We start from the raw sequence: 20,924 nt of genomic DNA, 5'->3' as shown, positions 1-20,924 counted from the left end.
CGGCCAATGTTAAATAGGGTTCTGAAGTTAAGCCCATCATAAAAAGGTCCCTCTGACTATGGGTCAGAGGGACCCATGTACTAACATTCCTAATCCCACAACCCCGAAAAAGAAAAAGGGGTGACATGCAATGATGTCTCCTTTCCTAAGTGACATTGCGCTTGTAAATTGTATGCGTGCTCATCCTCATGAGCATACCAAGCCATGCAATGGGTCACTATATTCTCTCGGCTGAACTCTATCAGGTGTTTTAATAGCTGTGCCTAAGGGTCATTAACATTTTGTAAGACTTCCTGCAGTTTTTTTTTAACATTGGTACTGTAAGGGTTAACCTTAAGCTGCCATTGTCCTCTGCCTCTACCTCCTCCATTATAACCTCCTCTCCCTCTGCTTGTCTGCTGACTACGACCCTTCCCCCTCTTTCCTTGGTAGAACTGCCCTGTGACTTTAGGCTTTTGATTTTTGGGGGTCACAAACAGTCCTTCTCAGTTCATGTTTACCAAGGAGTGTCCAAGGCAATGTTTGCCACGTGAGATTAATCAATTTGTAACTTTGTGCATACTCTGGCAGCATGCAATTCAGCAATGCCTGAACAGCCAAAGGTCCATTTTCCTCCAATGAAACACCAGCTTGTTTGTCCCAACAATTTAAAAATCTGGCCACAAATTTGTCACTTCCCCTATGTCACTATGCTTCTTGTCCCCTTGCATGATAGCCTCTTTCCCTCTATTTGCTAACCAGTGTTCGAGGGACTCATTTCCTTCATTCAAATGATTATCATTATTGGGAACCCAGCCCCCATTTATGCCGGGTGGGACTGCAATCCCATCCTTCAAAGCTGGCCAAGATGCACCATAAGAGTATTTAGAAGCAGCAAAACAACCCCTGGGAGGGGGCTATAAATACCACACATTTAAGTCAATTTCCAATGATTGATTATATACGCATTAGCTATTCTTAGAGACGCATATTTTTCCTTGTCAATTCAGAAAAGGTCAACTGTCTGCTGAAATGGTTAAATTTTCTACAGAACCTAAGGGGGCGGGGAGTGAGCGGAGAACTTGGAATGATGCCATTTGCGTCTCTTCACGTGATCTAAAAACTTATTTTGTTCAATTACTTTTGTACGTAAAGGCATTTTCTTTCTTTTAAACTGATTTTAATTTCCGATGTTTCAGTGCTTCACAGAAATCTCAACATAAATCACTTAAATTATAATCTCAAACGCACACTATCAGACAACAACAAAAATACAACCCACTTAGTACTTCATGTTTTGACTGAAATTAATTGGGGAAAGGTCTTTCAAATATCCACATAAAACAAACAAAACACACAGATTCTTACAGCTCACAAATATCACAGTTAACCGTTAGCCTTATCTCACGGCTGCAGACAAATCTGAATTCCCTTTTAGACAGGACCCATCTGTAAAGCTTTTACCTTAATCTTCTATTTACTTTTACTCCCCTGCTTTTTTTTTGAGAGGGGGGGTCATTCCTTTTAATTCCTATGCGGGACATATAGGTTTTCCTACCTCATTCCATTGCTTTACGATTGTTTCTTTTCATTTTCTTACTCGTATTGACTTCCTTGCCCGTCTTCTTTAAGGAGTTCACCTTCTTTCTCGCTCCGGATGTCTTTACCAAGGCTTCAGGATGACCTGTGAGGGGGAGTTAGGTTTATTGCTCATTCATCCTTCTGCAAAATACTTTAGAACATATATATATAATAATAACAATGGCCGTGGAAATCATTTACAACTACTACAGGGAGCGCACACTGGTGTTTATCCTTTCACGAACCTCAAAGTCTTTTTTTTTTAATTTAGTCTCTAAGGCACCTTTTTTCATCCCATGCAGCTATCGTTAGTTTATTAATTAAGATAACTCATCCTAGCATGAGTCACCGGCCAGTAATTAAGGCTGCCGAGCACTGCACCCCCCCCCCCCCCCATTTCAGCTGGGGTCGCACTATGGCTCTCTTCCCTTCAGCTGAGAGAGTCCCATTTTGAGGGTCCGTCCGTGGTTCATGTCCCGTTAAATTAGGGAACCTGCGAAGATTACGCCAATTTGTCGTGGAAATTATAATGAAGAAAAATTCTTTGCGGCTTCAATTCAGGAAATGTATTTATACAAAGATTTGCGGAGAGGCCCCTAGTCCGGCTAAGTGTCCATTCCACAGTACTCTGAATTATACAAAGAACAAAGAAAATTACAGGACAGGAAAAGGCCTTTCGGCCTGTGCCGATCCAGATCCTTTATCTAAACCTGTCGCCTATTTTCCAAGGATCTACTTCCCTCTGTTCCCTGCCCGTTCATATATCTGTCGAGATGCATCTTAAATTATGCTATCGTGCCCGCCTCTACCACCTCCGCTGGCAAAGCGTTCCAGGCACTCACCACCCTCTGCGTAAAAAACTTTCCACGCACATCTCCCTTAAACTTTCTCCCTCCCACCTTGAAATCGTGACCCCCTGTAATCTTGGAAAAAGCTTGTTGCTATCCACCCTGTCCATACCTCTCATAATTTTGTAGACCTCAATCAGGTCCCCCCTCAACCTCCGTCTTTCCAACGAAAATAATCCTAATCTACTCAACCTTTCTTCATAGCTAGCACCCTCCATACCAGGCAATATCCTGGTGAACCTTCTCTGCACCCTCTCTAAAGCATCCACATTTTTCTGGTAATGTGGCAACCAGAACTGCACACAGCATTCCAAATGTGGCCTAACCTAAGTCATATACAACTGTAACATGACCTGCCGATTCTTGTACTCAATACCCTGTCCAATGAAGGCAAGCATGCTGTATGCCTTCTTGACCACTCTATCAACCTGCGTTGCCACCTTCAGGGTACAATGGACCTGAACTCCCAGATATCTCTGTATCTCTCTGCTTGGGGCAGCAGGGTAGCATGGTGGTTAGCATAAATGCTTCACAGCTCCAGGGTCCCAGGTTCGATTCCCGGCTGGGTCACTGTCTGTGTGGAGTCTGCACGTCCTCCCCCTGTGTGCGTGGGTTTCCTCCGGGTGCTCCGGTTTCCTCCCACAGTCCAAAGATGTGCGGGTTAGGTGGATTGGCCATGTTGGGTTACGGGTATAGGATGGATATGTGGGTTGAGTAGGGTGATCATGGCTCGGCACAACATTGAGGGCCGAAGGGCCTGTTCTGTGCTGTACTGTTCTATGTTCTATATCAATTTTTGTCAGGACTCTTCCATTGACCGTATAGTCCGCTCTTGAATTAGATCTTCCAAAATGCATCACCTCGCATTTGCCTGAATTGAACTCCATCTGCCATTTCTCTGCCCAACTCTCCAATCTATCTATATTTTGCTGTATTCTCTAACAGTCCTCCTCGCTACCTGCAACTCCACCAATCTTAGTATCATCTGAAAACTTGCTAATCAGATCACCTATACCTTCCTCCAGATTATTTATGTATATCACAAACAACAGTGGTCCGAGCACGGATCCCTGTGGAACAACACTAGTCACCTTTCTTCATTTTGAGACAGTACCTCCCACCACTACTCTCTGTCTCCTGTTGCCCAGCCAGTTATTTATCCATCTAGCTAGTACACCCTGAACCCCATACAACTTCACTTTTACCATCAGCCTGCCATGGGAAACTTTATCAAATGCCTTACTGAAGTCCATGGATATGACATCTACAGCCCTTCCCTCATCAATTAACTTTGTCACTTCCTCAAAGAATTCTATTAGGTTTGTAAGACATGACCTTGCCTGCACAAAACCATGCTGCCTATCACTGATAAGTCTATTTTCTTCCAAATGTGAATAGATCCTATCCCTCAGTATCTTCTCCAACAGTTTGCCTACCAGTGACGTCAAGCTCACAGGTCTATAATTCCCTGGATTATCCCTGCTACCCTTCTTAAACAAAGGGACAACATTAGCAATTCTCCAGTCCTCCGGGACCTCACCCGTGCTCAAGGATGCTGCAAAGATACTGCATCCGGACCTGGGGACTTGTCCACCTTAATGCCTTTTAGCATACCCAAAACTTCCCCCTTCCTTATGCCGACTTGACCTAGAGTATTTAAACATCCATCCACAGCCTCAACATCCGTCTTGTCCCTCTCCTTGGTGAATACCGATGCAAAGTACTCATTAAGAATCTCACCCATTTCCTCTGACTCCACGCATAAACTCTCTCTTTTGTCTTTGAGTGGGCCAATCCTTTCTCTAGTTACCCTCTTGCTCCTTATATACAAATAAAAGGCTTTGGGATTTTCCTTAACCCTGTTAGCCAAAGATATTTCATGACCCCTTTTAGCCCTCTTTATTGCGCGTTTGAGATTTGTCCTACTTTCCCGGTATTCCTCCAAAGCTTCATAAGTTTTAAGTCGCCGAGATCTTATGTATGCTTCCTTTTTCATCTTAGCTAGTCTCACAATTCCACCCGTCATCCATGGTTCCCAAATCTTGCCATTTCTATCCCTCATTTTCACAGGGACATGTCTGTCCTGCACTCTAAAACAGTTAAAAACCATTACATTTATAGTGTGAAATAAACAACTTTGAAGAGATAAAACCTTGGAACATACACAAGAGGAAATACAAATGTTTTGCACTTGGTTTCAAAACAACTCCAGTACGCATTTTGTTGTCCTTCAGAAGAACAACTTATTATCATAATAAGGCCGAGTCCAAAATAATAAGCAGTATTTTGTTTACTTGACCTACTTATTTTCGTTCAAAAGCAGTGTTTAAATATAGACAATATTCCCAGCATGCTGAGAACATAGAACAGTACAGCACAGAACAGGCCCTTCGGCCCTCGATGTTGTGCCGAGCAATGATCACCCTACTCAAACCCACGTATCCACCCTATACCCGTAACCCAACAACCCCCCCCCCTCACCCCCTCCCCCCTCCCCCTCCCCACCCCTCCCCCCCTCCTCCCCCCCTCCCCCCCTCCCCCCTCCCCCCCTCCCCCCCTCCCCCCTCCCCCTCCCCCCTCCCCTCCCCCCTCCCCCCTCCCCCCTCCCCCTCCCCCCTCCCCCTCCCTCCCCCTCCCCCTCCCCCTCCCTCCCCCTCCCCCTACCCCCTCCCCCTCCCCCCTACCCCTCCCTCCCCCCCTCCCCCTCCCCCTCCCCCTCCCCCCCTCCCCCCTCCCCTCCCCCCTCCCCCCCCTCCCCTCCCCCCCTCCCCTCCCCCCCTCTCTCCCCCCCCCCTGCCCCCCCCTCCCCCTCTCCCTCCCCCCCCCCTCCCCCCTCTCCCTCCCCCCTTCCCCCTTCCCCCTTCCCCCCTTCCCCTTCCCCTCCCCCTCTCCCCCTTCCCCTTTCCTCTCCCTCTCCCCCTTCCCCTTTCCCTCTCCCCCTTCCCCTTCCCCCCTTCCCCTTCCCCCCTCCCCCCATAACCTTACTTTTTAGGACACTACGGGCAATTTAGCATGGCCAATCCACCTAACCCGCACATCTTTGGACTGTGGGAGGAAACCGGAGCACCCGGAGGAAACCCACGCACACACGGGGAGGACCTGCAGACTCCACACAGACAGTGACCCAACCGGGAACCGAACCAGGGACCCTGGAGCTGTGAAGCATTTATGCTAACCACCATGCTACCGTGCTGCCCTTATAAGTCTCTGCTTCTAAGTGGACAACTCATTAATTTGTTAGTAGAGTGTAGACTACTAGACTATTGTTTACTGTAGAAATAAGTGGTTGAGCTTTAATATGTAGTGTAAATAAATGTTAGCTTTGAGAATGAACTTAGCTTCTATGGTCTTTGTGAACACCACAACATCCATCCTGAGAACAGAATCACAAAGAACACCACAACCTCAGTCACTTGCCCTGCCCTATTTCCCAAGATTAGGTCAAATTGTGCCCTTTCCTGAACACACTTAACAAATTAATTTCCCTTCCACAGTAGGTAAGGAGTGGGGAGGTGACTCACGTGGCATGGGGAGCCACAACTCTGCGGGGGTCTCACATCGTCGCCAGATGCCATCCTCCACCCTGCTGACTGCCCTTTCTTCGTTCCCATCGACCACGTCCAGTGTCCTCTGCTGTGCTACAGTGAGGGAATGTAGGTCTGGCGGCCTCCCTCCAGTCTTGTCCCGCTTCTGCCGGTTGTGTGCAGCCTTCTTCTGGGGGGAGGGGGGTAGGGAGGGAACAGAATACACACAATGTGAGACAGTCCAATGTATGCAGCCGAGCGGGTGGGTAGCTGGTGGCTTCAGTAGCCAGGGCACCGAGTCATGTGTCGCCATGTGGTGCGGAATGGGGGTTCGGTTGCCTATTCACCCTGGCCCCCTGAGGAGTTTGTGCAGTGTTTTCCAGCACTGGATGTTGTTGCCGATAGTGCCGACCACCTTTGCCACCTGCGCCCAGGCCCTGCGAATGGCAGCTGCTGGCAACCTCTTTCCCACTTTGAGGTACAGGGTCACCCTCCATGGCGTCCAGCAGTGTCTCCATTTCCATGTGGATGAATCTCGGGGCAGCGTGTCTTGCTGCCAGCTTGTTGGCTGGGATGGCGTGTGTGGGGAGTGAAGTGTGTATATGTGGGTGCAGCTTGTCAGCCTCCTGAGTGTCAATCCGGAACCTGGTGAATCCGGTACCATTTCCCATTGGAATTTATTGCGTTCCACATGGTGCCGAAGCTAGGCCCTTAATGGTCGTTGAATCAGTCAGGTGCGGCTCCCGTTTTGCTGTTGTGGAAGTTCATCAACATTTAATTTCAGGAATGGAGAATCCGGCCGCTGTGCTAGAAATTGAATGGATAAAATCAAAGTTTAAATGAGACAAATGAACTTCCTTTGGTCATAATAAAGCGATAGAGTCGCTAAATTTCTTGAATGATTTGCGTTTCTATTTAATTCTAGAAAGGGTGCTCAAATATATTTGGAGCACAGCACATGGATTCCAAATCTTTCCATATTATTGAGGACTATAAGAAGATTTTCTGTTCCAATATGATGCAAAGAAATCTGGAAATTGAAAACAATGACTTTCCCTATTTTCAACAGGATTTATTTCTGGAAAACGGTAAGCTAACTTTCATTTAAAGACAAGTTGACAAGATGAAATTGACCCAAAGGGTCATTATGTGCTTGTCACTCCGTTATATTTAGGCCGGAATTCTCCGGCCATTGGGAATCGCTTTTGCCATCGACAGCGCACCTCCATCCATGGAATTCCCGGCAGCATGGGGTGTCTTCAATGACAAATGCCATTGACAGTGGCGGGAGTAGAGAACCTGCTGCTAGTGAGTGGCGTGCCGCTGGAGGACAGGAGTATCAGGCCCAGCATCTTTGTTGTAACTGTGGCTTAAAATTCACCCATTAGTTCCTTTTAAAAGAACCTTTAAACTGGCTCTTCTTCAGCTAAACCATTGAACAATAATATTGAGGGATGAGGAAAGTGTTAATGTGTAATAAACTCATATATTTGATCTATAGGCATTGAGAAGATCGAAAAGAACAAGGAAACCTGCTAATATACTGAATTTGTAAAAACACTCGACTAACTCTGAAAAAATGAAATTATAAAATGTAAAATGACTTTAAAGCATGAAATGTATGACAGCCTTCTCAAACATGGATGTAGAAAATAAAGTTAGAAAGGATTTCAACTTTTTTTCTCAAAGAAAGGGGGATGTGACATTATGGGAATGTTCAGAATACAAAGACATAATGTCATATTATAATTAACTACTAGATGGATCTAAATGCAGAACAAAAAAAGGACTGACTCGCAGGCTTCTGGGAGAGAGCTGGAGGAGAGCGAGGGAGAACACTGATAGGGAGGATAGTACAGTTATAGATAGAGTGTAGAGATGAGTGTTAGTAGAGTGTAGCTTACTAGACTATTGTTTACTATAGGAATAAGTGGTTGAGTTTTAATAAGTAGTGTAAATAAATGTTAGCTCTGAGAATGAACTTAGCTTCTATGGTCTTTGTGAACACCACAACATCCATCCTGAGAACAGAATCACAAAGAACACCACAACCTCAGTCACTTGCCCATTATTGCTCAGTCACTATTTCCCAAGAGTAGGTCAAGTTGTGCCCTTTCCTGAACACTCTTAACAAATTCTACCTCAACTAAGCCTCAACACTATGTTAGGAAAATTAAAATCCCGAACTATGACAATTCTGTTGCTCCTGTAAGTCTCCCCAATCTCCCTGCATATTTGTTCTTCTAATTCCCGTTGACTATTTGGGTTCCCTTCGTTATTTCATCTCTACCTACTGCCGTGGTGCTCCCCTTAATCAAAAATGCAACTTGCCCTCCTCTCTTTCCTCCACCTCTGTCCTGCCTAAAGCACCTGTACCCTTGAACATTAAGCTGCCAGTCCTTTCCCTCACCTAGCCATGTATCAGTTATGGCTATAATATCCCAGTCCCACGTATCTATCCATGCCCTATGTTCAGCAGCAATACCTGTCAGCCCTCTTGCATTGAAATAGATGCAATTTAATCCACCAGGATTTCTCCGCTCCCTGCTGTGCTCCTGCCTCCCATGCCTATTCAGCTTGCCATTGCTGAGTACTGCATCTCCTTTCAGCCCCTCATTTGCTCTAACCAATGCTGGTCATGATGATGGCTGCAACCTTGCGAGATACCCTGTGGCTGCATTGAGCTGGGGTCGCTCAGAGAGGAGGGGGAAGCTGCAGCAACGCAGCGGGCAGCAGAGGGAAATGTGGCGGCCGCACAGGCAGGAGGGCCGGCTGCCCAACAGGCCGAGGAGGAAGAGGAGGTGCCAAGGAGGCACGCATGTCATTTGAGGACCTGCCGGACCGGGCATGCAGATGGAGACTGTGGATGAGCAGAGGGACTGTGAGACACATCTGCCAAATTATGACACATCTACACCGTGGGGTATGGGGGAGGACACCCGCTCCCGGTGACCGTCACCCTGGATGTTTATGCGATGGGGACCAGTCTGTGATCTCGCAGGCCTCGGCGCACAGGTGCATCCGTGCCATCACGGACACCCTAGATGCACACGCGGACCAGTACATACAGTTCCATGTGGACCGCGCCCACCAGGATGCCCGGACAGTGGGGTTCGCTGCCGTCGCCGGGATGCCCTGAGTCCAGAGGGTGATCGACAGGATGCATGTCGCCCAAGGGAACCAGCGGATAACAGACCGCTGTACACAAGCAGAAAGGGCTACCTCTCGATTAATGTCCAGCTGGTCTGCGATCAACAGATGTGCATCATACGTCTGCGCCCGATACCCGGGCAGCATGCATGACTCATTCATCTTGGTACACGCGGCAATGCCTGACGTGTTCGAGGGGCACCCCTAGCTGTGGGGTTGGCTTCTGGGCAACAGGTGTTAGCTGCTGCGATCGTGGCTGATGATGCCTATCCGGAGACCACAGACCAACGTGAAGACCCTATACAACAATGCCCACACAGCGACCAGGGGTGTGATCGAGCAGTGCTTCAGCATCCTGAATATGCGGTTCATGTGGCTGGACCGCTTTGGAGGGGCCCTCCAGTCCGAGGCTGGGAGGATCGCCTGCATCGTGGTGGCTTGCTGCATCCTCCATAATATAGCTCAGCAGAGGGGCGATGTGCTGGAGGAGGAAGATGAGGAGGAAGTGCAGGCCTCGTCAGACAAGGAGGATGTGGGAGAGTGGGACATGGGCCCTGATAGGCATGGGAGGCAGCACAACGCTATTGCCAGGGCCAGCACGCACGGGGCGCCCTCATTGCGACACGGTTCACCGACTAAAAGGGGGGAGGGGGTTGCTGGCCAGCGGCACGGACACCACCATCCCAGACCTACACCCCCTCACCTCCCACACCATCATACCACCTGCATGCACACCCCTCCATTATAAATACCTCTGGCGCTACGAGCTGAGGGCACTGGGTTGGCAGTGACAGCGGGTCTGGTCCATGGGATGGAGGATGATGACAGCCCACTCTGCAATGAGCTCCGGTGCTCCACATCGTATGTGAATGTCTGACTCATACCCACAGTTGCACCTTCCAGCTGGGTGATCACTGCATATGAGCTGGCCAGCCCATAACTCTGTCCCGTCGAATATCTAGGGCGGGGGTGCTTGGGATGGTCGGGGGGAGGTATGTAGGATGAGGAGGACGGTCCATTCATGGGGCCTGCACTCATCCCCCACTCCCCCCAGCCAGCACCAACCGGCACACCCCCTCACCCATCAGACAGAGCACTGAGGCAGGTTTCAACTGTGTCTCCTGGGGTGACCCGGCCTGGATAGGCCCGGCCGTTGCTTGGGTGTGCCAGGTGGCAATTTGCTGCTCTTTTTCTGCCCACTGCCCACCTGATGTACCAGGGACAGGGGGGGGGGGGGTTGGTGGAGGGGGGTGAGGGGGTGGGGGCGGGGGGGGGGGTGGGGGGGTGGGGGGGGGTTGGTGGAGGGGGGTGAGGGGGTGGGGGCGGGGGGGGTGGGGGGGTGGGGGGGGGTTGGTGGAGGGGGGTGAGGGGGTGGGGGGGTGGGGGGGTGGGGGTGGGGGGGGGGGTTGGTGGAGGGGGGGGGTGGGGGGGACCCCTGCGGGATCATCGGCACTGACCGCAGCACCTCCTCGTCTCTCGGGGTGCCCGATGGACAGGGGTGAGAGTGGAGCCATTCCCGGAGGCCCTGAGGCTCCCCCGCCACATGGCGCTGCCCGTCCAGGAGGCCTGCTCTGGTCTCGACCAGGGTCTGCACGTCGCGGTCGTGGAGCACAGGGAGTGGGCCATCTCTGTCTCGGACTGCACCACATCACAAAGTGACTGTGCCACCACCCTGAAGGTCGGTGCCACATCATCCAGTGACTGGGGCACTTCCCTCTGGGACTGGGACACCTCCCTCTGGGACTGGGCCACCTCCCTCTGGGACTGGGTCGTCTCCCTCTGGGATTGGGCCTCCTCCCTCTGGGACTGGGGCACTTCCCTCTGGGACTGGGACACCTCCCTCTGGGACTGGGCCTCCTCCCTCTGGGACTGGGGCACTTCCCTCTGGGACTGGGACACCTCCCTCTGGGACTGGGGCACTTCCCGCTGGGACTGGGCCACCTCCCTCTGGGACTGGGACACCTCCCTCTGGGACTGGGCCACCTCCCTCTGGGACTGGGCCACCTCCCTCTGGGACTGGGCCACCTCCCTCTGGGACTGGGCCACCTCCCTCTGGGACTGGGTCGTCTCCCTCTGGGACTGGGACACCTCCCTCTGGGACTGGGCCACCTCCCTCTGGTACTGGGCCACCTCCCTCTGGGACTGGGGCACCTCCCTCTGGGACTGGGGCACCTCCCTCTGGGACTGGGCCACCTCCCTCTGGGACAGGGCCACCTCTTTCTGGGACTGGGCGACCTCCCTCTACGACTGGGCCACCTCCCTCTGGGCTTGGGCCACCTCCCTCTGGGACTGGGGCACATCCCCCTGGGTTTCGGCCACCTCCCTCTGGGACTGGGCCACCTCCCTCTGGGACTGGGCCACCTCCCTCTGGGACTGGGCCACCTCCCTCTGGGACTGGGCCACCTCCCTCTGGGACTGGGCCACCTCCCTCTGGGACTGGGCCACCTCCCTCTGGGACTGGGGCACCTCCCTCTGGGTCTGGGCCACCTCCCTCTGGGACTGGGCCACCTCCCTCTGGGACTGGGCCACCTCCCTCTGGGACTGGGCCGCATCCCTCTGGGACTGGGCCACCTCCCTCTGGGACAAGGGAACCTCTGGGACTGGGGCACCTCCCTCTGGGACTGGGCCACCTCCCTCTGGGACTGGGCCACCTCCCTCTGGGACTGGGCCACCTCCCTCTGGGACTGGGCCACCCCCCTCTGGGACTGGGCCACCTCCCTCTGGGACTGGGCCACCTCCCTCTGGGACTGGGGAACCTCCCTCTGGGACTGTGACACCTCCCTCCGAGACTGGGGCACCTCCCTCTGTGTCTGGGCCACCCCGCCCAGTGTCTGCACTACGCCGGCCAGCACCTGGACAATGCCGCTGGCATTCTCAGCCATGGCCTGCTATGAGTGGGCCATGCTGAGGAGCGCCACTGCAATATCCAGGGGGCTCTGGCATATGGCTGCCTGTGAGAGGGCAGTCCTGTCCTGGGCCTCGAACCCCGCCCGCAAAGAATGCCCCAGGCCTTGGATACTCTGACCCATAGCCGACACCGTTGCCCCCAATGCCTCCACTGAGGACACCACCTGTGCGCTGTTGGCCTGGGTGGCATGCATGACCGGCACCACTCCCTACTCCTGCACATGGATGGTCTACTCCACCTGGGCCTGCAGGTGTTGGTGCCCTCCTGTCATCTCCTCTTGTGGTCCCTGGGTCTCTAACTGTATCTCCACTGTGGCTTGGACTGGATGTTCCAGGAGCCCAGAACCCGTTTGCTCCGGGGTGTCCTGAGTCTCGGGCGGACGGCTGGTGTTCGAGCTGCTCTCCCCATCAGTGCTCGGCTGTCTGGGGGGCAGCAGCTCTGGCACTGGCCCCCTCTGACACGGGGTGAGAGTGTGGTGAGGGAGTGTGGTGAGGGAGTGTGGTGAGGGAGTGTGGTGAGAGAGTGTGGCGAGAGAGTGTGGCGCGAGAGTGTGGCGCGAGAGTGTGGCGCGAGAGTGTGGCGCGAGAGTGTGGCGAGGGAGTGTGGCGAGGGAGTGTGGCGAGGGAGTGTGGCGAGGGAGTGTGGCGAGGGAGTGTGGCGAGGGAGTGTGGCGAGGGAGTGTGGCGAGGGAGTGTGGCGAGGGAGTGTGGCGAGGCAGTGTGGCGAGGCAGTGTGGCGAGGGAGTGTGGCGAGGGAGTGTGGCGAGGGAGTGTGGCGAGGGAGTGTGGCGAGGGAGTGTGGCGAGGGAGTGTGGCGAGGGAGTGTGGCGAGGGAGTGTGGCGAGGGAGTGTGGCGAGGGAGTGTGGCGAGGGGGTGTGGCGAGGGAGTGTGGTGAGAGCTTGTGGTGAGGGAGTGTGGTGAGGGAGTGTGGTGAGAGCGTGTGGTGAGGGAGTGTGGTGAGGGAGTGTGGCGAGGGAGTGTGGCGAGGGAGTGTGGCGAGGGAGTGTGGCGAGGGAGTGTGGCGAGGGAGTGTGGCGAGGGAGTGTGGCGAGGGAGTGTGGCGAGGGAGTGTGGCGAGGGAGTGTGGCGAGGGAGTGTGGCGAGGGAGTGTGGCGAGGGAGTGTGGCGAGGGAGCGTGGCGAGGGAGCGTGGCGAGGGAGCGTGGTGAGAGCTTGTGGTGAGTGAGTGTAGTGAGGGGGTGTGGTGAGGGAGTGTGGTGAGAGTGTGGTGAGAGTGTGGTGTGAGTGTGGTGAGAGAATGTGTTTACAGTGTGGTGAGAGTGTGTGGTGAGAGATTGTGGTGACAGTGTGGTGAGAGAGTATGGTGTTGGAGTGTGGTGAGGGGGTGTGTTGAGGGAGTGTGGTGTGGGAGTGTGGTGAGGGTGTGGTGTGAGTGTGGTGAGAGATTGTGGTGTGAGTGTGGTGAGAGAACGTGTTTACAGTGTGGTGAGAGTGTGTGCTGAGAGATTGTGGTGACAGTGTGGTGAGAGAGTGTGGTGAGGGAGTGTGGTGAGGGAGTGTGGTGAGGGAGTGTGGTGAGGGAGTGTGGTGAGGGAGTGTGGTGAGGGAGTGTGGTGAGGGAGTGTGGTGAGGGAGTGTGGTGAGAGAGTGTGGTGAGGGAGTGTGGTGAGGGAGTGTGGTGAGAGTGTGGTGTGAGTGTGGTGAGGGTAGGTTCAGTCGAGGCTTTCTGAGGCAATGAGACTATGTGTAAAGCAAGAATGTACAGGTTTACAGGGATATTGTGTGTGAATGGCATTTGATTCGGAGAGCTAGTGCAAACATGATGGGCCAAAAGGCCTCATTCTGCACTGTAACAATTTGATGATTGAGGCTGATTGTGCCTCAGGTGCAGCATATTCTGCAGTTTGGCTGTCTGATTGTGGGTTGTTATTTGGTGTGTTGGTGATCCTCGAGTCTGCATGAAGGGTTACAAGGCAGATTGAGAAGTACATTTTAAATATTAGATGCATTCTTCCTTTCACTGTTTGAAATCACAGCCAATGAGAAAATATCTTACTTTTGCAGTGATGCTTTGTGGGCATGTTGGATTTTCTGACTTTTACAAGGCGCGATGGCTTGAATACATTCTGGTCTGGCAGCAATCAACGGGTTGCTTTGGAAAGCCTGGTGAGTGATTCATTTTAACCAGTGAATATTCATCAATATTTCAGATGATGTACATCCTTCCTATAATCCTTACTAATGGTGTGCCACAAGGATCTGTTTTGGGGCCGTTGCTGTTTGTCATTTTTATAAATGACCTGGAGGAGGGCGTAGAAGGATGGGTGAGTAAATTTGCAGATGACACTAAAGTCGGTGGAGTTGTGGACAGTGCAGAAGGATGTTACAAGTTACAGAGGGACATAGATAAGCTGCAGAGCTGGGCTGACAGGTGGAAAATGGAGTTTAATGCAGAAAGGTGTGAGGTGGTTCACTTTGGAAGGAATAACAGGAAGGCAGAGTACTGGGCTAATGGTAAGATTCTTGGTAGTGTGGACGAGCAGAGAGATCACAGTGTCCATGTCCATAGATCCCTGAAAGTTGCCACCCAGGTTGAGAGGGTTGTTAAGAAGGCGTACGGTGTGTTAGCTTTTATTGGTAGAGGAATTGAGTTTCGGAGCCATGAGGTCATGCTGCAGTTGTACAAAACTCTAGTGCGGCCGCATTTGGAGTATTGTGTGCAGTTATGGTCGCCACATTATAGGAAGGATGTGGAAGCATTGGAAAGGGTACAGAGGAGATTTACAAAGATGTTGCCTGGTATGGAGGGAAGATCATATGAGGAAAGGCTGAAGGACTTGAGGCTGTTTTCGTTAGAGAGAAGAAGGTTAAGAGGGGACTTAATTGAGGCATACAAGATGATCAGAGGATTAGATAGGGTGGACATCGAGAGCCTTTTTCCTCGGATGGTGATGTCCAGCGCGAGGGGACATAACTTTAAATTGAGGGGAGATAGATGTAGGACAGATGTCAGAGGTATGTTCTTTACTCAGAGAGTAGTAAGGGCATGGAATGACCTGCCTGCAACAGTAGTGGACTCGCCAACACTAAACGCATTCAAATGGTCATTAGATAGACATATGGACGATAAGGGAATAGTGTAGATGGACTTTAGAGGGGTTTCACAGGACGGTGCAACATCGTGGGCCGAAGGGCCTGTACTGCGCTGTAATGTTCTATGTTCTATGTTCTATGCTTGCACTGAGGCTGCATGTCTTGGAGGTTCTCACTTTTCTCTGGTTCCCTCATCTTGCCTTATGGCCAGGTGCGATCCTGCTCCTTACCAGCAATTCAAGGTCTCTCTCCTGACAGGCAATAGACTTCTAGCTCGGGCATGACCCGTGAAGGCTGCTCCCGCTCACACTGGTCGTGCTCGAGTTTTTCCTGCAATGGAATAGATACCTCCCCAGTCAGATGTGTGTGAAGTTGGCACACGTGGTACGTGCGTGAGAGTGGGGATGTAAAGAGCAGATTATCTGCTGAGGGACCATGGGAAGTGCAGGGATGTCGAGGGGGGGGGGGGGGGGGGGGGGGCAGCGTGACAAGTATTGGGACCTGTGAGTTGGGTGGAAGCGAGATCACTGTGGAGGTGTGAAAGGTGCACGCAGTATACATCTGGAGCGGACTTACATGGCCGGACAAAGAAGGTCATTCATCTTCTCTTGGCACTGTTGCCCTGTCCTCATAGATGCAACGTAGATGGAACATTGGGAACCAATGATGGATGTGTCCAGAACCAGGGATCACAGTCTGCGGATACAGGATGGACCATTTAGGACAGAGATTAAGAGAAATGTCTTCACCCAGAGAGTGGAAGCCTGTGGAATTTGTTACCATGGGAAGGAGGTGAGGCCAAAACATAAGAAGTAGTTAGATATGACACTTAGGATGAAGTGGATCAATGGGTATGGGGGAAAGCGGGATTAGGCTATTGAGTCGCATGATCAGTGTCATGGGAATGCCACTTTAAGAAATGTTTGTCTGCTCAATTGGCTGCAGTGATGTCAGAGTGTGGGTGGAGCTGAGCTCTGGCTCTGCTTTTTAGTTTTGCTTTGAGGAAAAGCTTGGGTGTGTCTGCGTTTTTTGGTTTTGTTTTAGTGTTGGAGCTGAAGTCAGTCAAAGATGGTGTAATTTCAATCTCTTTGCCATCTAAAGACTATCTCTAGATCATTTGGTGAATTCAGAGTGTTAACTGCTCTCAGTAGAGAATTTAAACCTGATGTGCTTCTGTCAAAAGGTTTTTGTCTATGGATGTTAAAAGGAAAGTTTAAGGATTACTTAGAGTGCTGTATTCTTTGGGGGTGTATTTTAATTGATGGTTCACTGTATGTTTTAAAAAGGTTAACTGAGTTCATAGAATAAACATTGTTTTGCTTTAAAAAATATTTTAAAATTTCTGCTGCACCACACTGTAGAGTGGGCCGTGTTCTCCCCATACCACAATCTAGTAAAAGTCGTGGGTCAGGTGAACTCCATGATACACTTTGGGGTTCTCTAAATCCTGGCCCATAACATTATTATGAATAGTGGAGCAGGCCCGAAGGGCTGAAGGGCCTCCTCCTGCTCCTGTTTGTTTCTATGTGGAGTGAGCTGGCACTCATTATCGTGGCCACAGCCTCCCATGCTGAATCCCTTCCTACACTGAGAGCAGGTGAATGGTCTCTCCCCAGTGTGGACTCGCTGATGTGTCTGCAGGCTGGATAACCGAGTGAATCCTTTCCCACACTGAGAGCAGGTGAATGGCCTCTCCCTAGTGTGACTGCATCGGTGACCCTTGCCTGATGGATGTCTGCGTGATTGCTGGTAAAGGATGTCACACCTCTGCTCCAACCATCCAGGAGTTTGGTGAGGGGTCCCTCTGTGAAATTTGGTTCTGTCTCCCATGATGATCTTATTTCACATGTCCTGAAACAGTTCCAGTGCGGTGAGACTTCATAGTATCTCGCAGGTTAATCTGGCTCATCCTGGCTATCCGCCATTTGCAATGCATTCCTGGGTTAGTACAGATCCAGAACTGGTTTGAAGGTTCACTTCCCCTTTTGTCCAGAGAGAGCTGTGAAATTTTGGCAATAGTTGACTTCATTGAAACAGCTGAGAAGCACGAGCTCCTATTGAAACTTCACAAATGACAGCTATTTCATAAAGAATGGGGACATTTTAAAGTGGAAGATAATTTTCTTTTCTGTAAGTAACAACTCATTTCACCTAGATTTTCTTTCAAAAAAATGTTAATTATTCTTCAGGTGTTAAGATATAAATATTATAATTAGAATATTAAAAAAAAGAAGTTAATCAAATGTACTCTATTACAATTAGATGAGCCCAGATATTCACCAAGAGAAGAACAATATGTGTTCACAAAGCACAAACGAGTAAAGAGAAGAGTGAAACATTTGAAAGGTAAAATATTGAGTTCATTTTAATGTTTATTGCATTTGCTATTAATGAGATATTCTGTTACAAACCGACTGATAGACAAGTAGAACATGGTCTAAACGTCAAGACATGTAAATATATGATGATAATTCTCAATAGCATCAACTCGTGCATTATCATGTCTGAATGGAAGACAGTAAATTCCAAAAACTGAGGAGAGTTTGGATAAACTTGGTTTGTTTCCATTGGAACAACGGAGGTTGAGGGGCGACCTGATAGAAGTCTACAAAATTATGAGGGGCATGGACAGAGTGGATAGTCAGAAGCTTTTTCCCAGGGTGGAAGAGTCAATTACTAGAGGGTACAGGTTTAAGGTGTGAGGGGCAAAGTTTAGAGGAGATGTGCGAGCTAGGATTTTTTTACACAAAGGGTTGTGAGTGCCTCAAACTCACTGCCAGAGGAGGTGGTGGAAGCAGGTACGTTAGCAACGTGTAAGGAGCATCTTGACAAATACATGAATAGGATGGGAATAGTGGGATATGGACTCCAGAGTGTAGAAGGCTTTAGGTTTAGGTATCATGGTCGGCACAGGCTTGGAGGGCCGAAGGGCCTGTTCCTGTGCTGTACTTTTCTTTGATCTTGTTGTTTGTTCAACCAATTCAAAGTTTCTCAATGTGTTCCAAAGAACTTGGAGTTCGAATTTCCAGAATTGACAGAAATGTTATTACAAGCATACAAAATAGAAGATGGTCATTTGGCCTCCTAGAGCCTGCTCCGTCTTTCGATAAGATCATTGCTGATCTCCATATGTTGAATTCCACATTCCAATCTGTCATGATATGCAGGCACACACACATACACATAATGATATACAGACAAGCATCTAATGGACACAGAGAACAGGACATGACCAATAAGCAGGCAGGACACTCAGGGGTGGGATCTGACTATAAAACACACGAGGCAATCACACTCCGCCTCTTTCCATTGATGAACATCTAGAGAGTCAGTCAAGGGCGTTGTTACAATCTCACACCTCCACCACTTGGCTAAGAGCTAGTCTGGTTCAGTCAGACAGAGTAACCACACTTAAGTTAGCAGAGAGTTGAACTCACAGAGAACTGTGTTAACTATGCTATTAGTTCAATAAACCTGATTGAACTAACTTCAAGGTGAGGCACCCTCAATTACGACGCGAGAGCGAGGTCGGTAATCAAAAGGCTTTAATCTACAGAGAACTGAAGAGCATCCGAGAGAAGTGTGCTCACCACATGGAGGCTCATCCTATATACCGTTTCCTGGGAACTTAGCCAGAGGCGGAGTCCCCCAGGGTTCCAAGCCTCTTAAAGGGGCAAGGTATTAAAGGTCAGGTACCGTTTACGGCAGTTATTAATACTGTTCATCACACAAGGTCTGGAGTATCTTTCTGATCTAAGCTGCATCCAGTTGCAGCCAGTATTAGACCAGTATACCTAACACGACACAATCAACCCCCGATAACCTTTGATTCTCTTACACAAGAATCTCAATCTTAAAAATATTCAGTGACTCCGCCTCCACCACTTTCCGAGGCAAAAAGTTTAAAATACACATAACCTTCTGAGAGAAAAGAATTCTCTTCATCTCTGTCTCAAAGGGTGACACCTAATTTTAAAACATTGCCCCCTGGTTTGGGACTCACCCACAAGAACAAAGAACAAAGAACTAAGAAAATTACAGCACAGGAACAGGCCCTTCGGCCCTCCCAACCTGCGCAGATCCAGATCCTTTATCTAAACCTGCTGCCTATTTTCCAAGGTCTACTTTTCTCTGTTCCCGCCCGTTCATATACCTGTCTAGATGATTCTTAAATGATGCTATCGTGCCCGTCTCTACCACCTCCGCTGGTAAAGCGTTCCAGGCACCCACCACCCTCTGCGTAAAAAACTTTCCACGCACATCTCCCTTAAACTTTCCCCCTCTCACCTTGAAATCGTGCCCCCTTGTAACTGACACCCCCACTCTTGGGAAAAGCTTGTTGCTGTCCACCCTGTCCATACCTCTCATAATTTTGTAGACCTGAATCAGGTCCCCCCTCAACCTCCGTCTTTCCAACGAAAACAATCCTAATCTACTCAACCTTTCTTCATAGCTAGCACCCTCCATACCAGGCAACATCCTGGTGAACCTCCTCTGCACCCTCTCCAAAGCATCCACATCCTTCTGGTAATGTGGCGACCAGAACTACACGCAGTATTCCAAATGTGGCCGAACCAAAGTCCTATACAACTGTAACATGACCTGCCAACTCTTGTACTCAATACCCCGTCCGATGAAGGCAAGCATGCTGTATGCCTTCTTGACCACTCTATCAACCTGCGTTGCCACCTTCAGGGTACAATGGACCTGAACTCCCAGATCTCTCTGCACATCAATTTGCCCCAAGACACTTCCATTCACCATATAGTCCGCTCTTGAATTTGATCTTCCAAAATGCATCACCTCGCATTTGCCTGGATTGAACTCCATCTGCCATTTCTCTGCCCAACTCTCCAATCTATCTACGTTTTGTTGTATTCTCTGACAGTCCTCCTCGCTATCTGCAACTCCACCAATCTTAGTATCATCTGCAAACTTGCTAATCAGACCACCTATACCTTCCTCCAGATCATTTATTTATATCACAAACAACAGTGGTCCGAGCACGGATCCCTGTGGAACACCACTAGTCACCCTTCTCCATTTTGAGACACTCCCTTCCATCACTACTCTCTGTCTCCTGTTGCCCAGCCAGTTCTTTATCCATCTAGCTAGTACACCCTGAACCCCATACAACTTCACTTTTTCCATCAACCTGCCATGGGAAACTTTATCAAACGCCTTACTGAAGTCCATGTATATGATATCTACAGCCCTTCCCTCATCAATTAACTTTGTCACTTCCTCAAAGAATTCTATAAGGTTTGTAAGACATGACCTTCCCTGCACAAAACCATGCTGCCTATCACTGATAAGTCTATTTTCTTCCAGATGTGAATAGATCCTATCCCTCAGTATCTTCTCCAACAGTTTGCCTACCACTGACGTCAAGCTCACAGGTCTATAATTCCCTGGATTATCCCTGCTACCCTTCTTAAACAAAGGGACAACATTAGCAATTCTCCAGTCCTCCGAGACCTCACCCGTGCTCAAGGATGCTGCAAAGATATCTGTTAAGGCCAGCTATTTCGACCCTCGCTTCCCTCAGTAACCTGGGGTAGACTTTCAAAAAAGCGCGAGAGGGAGAGCCAGCCGGGACTTTAAAAAGGGCGCGAGAGGTGAGTCAGCCGGGACTTTAAAAAGGGCGCGAGAGGTGAGCCAGCCGGGACTTACAAAGGAGCGCGAGAGGGAGAGCCAGCCGGGACTTTCAAAAGGGCGCGAGAGGGAGATCCAGCCGGGTCTTTCAAACGAGCGCGAGAGGGAGAGCTAGCCGGGACTTTCAAACGAGCGCGAGAGGGAGATCCAGCCGGGACTTTCAAACGAGTGCGAGAGGGAGAGCCAGCAGGTACCGATCCTGTTTTTCTTTTAATATAAGGCGGGA

The 20,924-nt window shown here is 50.3% G+C and overlaps 1 protein-coding gene across 1 annotated transcript in view; it reads left to right on the top strand.

The window, feature by feature from the left end:
• The window catches only part of c15h16orf89 (chromosome 15 C16orf89 homolog), a 143,179-nt gene that overhangs the window by 88,183 nt on the left and 34,072 nt on the right, over positions 1-20,924 (top strand). Inside the window, exons 5-7 of the mRNA XM_038820879.1 lie at positions 6,858-7,020; positions 14,015-14,116; positions 17,306-17,389. Coding sequence (XP_038676807.1) covers positions 6,858-7,020; positions 14,015-14,116; positions 17,306-17,389 — 349 coding nt within the window. The remainder of the gene's footprint in view (positions 1-6,857; positions 7,021-14,014; positions 14,117-17,305; positions 17,390-20,924) is intronic.

Source organism: Scyliorhinus canicula, chromosome 15 (genome assembly GCF_902713615.1).
Source record: "Scyliorhinus canicula chromosome 15, sScyCan1.1, whole genome shotgun sequence".
NCBI classification, from domain to species: domain Eukaryota; kingdom Metazoa; phylum Chordata; class Chondrichthyes; order Carcharhiniformes; family Scyliorhinidae; genus Scyliorhinus; species Scyliorhinus canicula.
The sequence above is the reverse complement of the archived record's forward strand: the minus strand, read 5'-3'. Positions and strand labels throughout refer to the sequence as shown.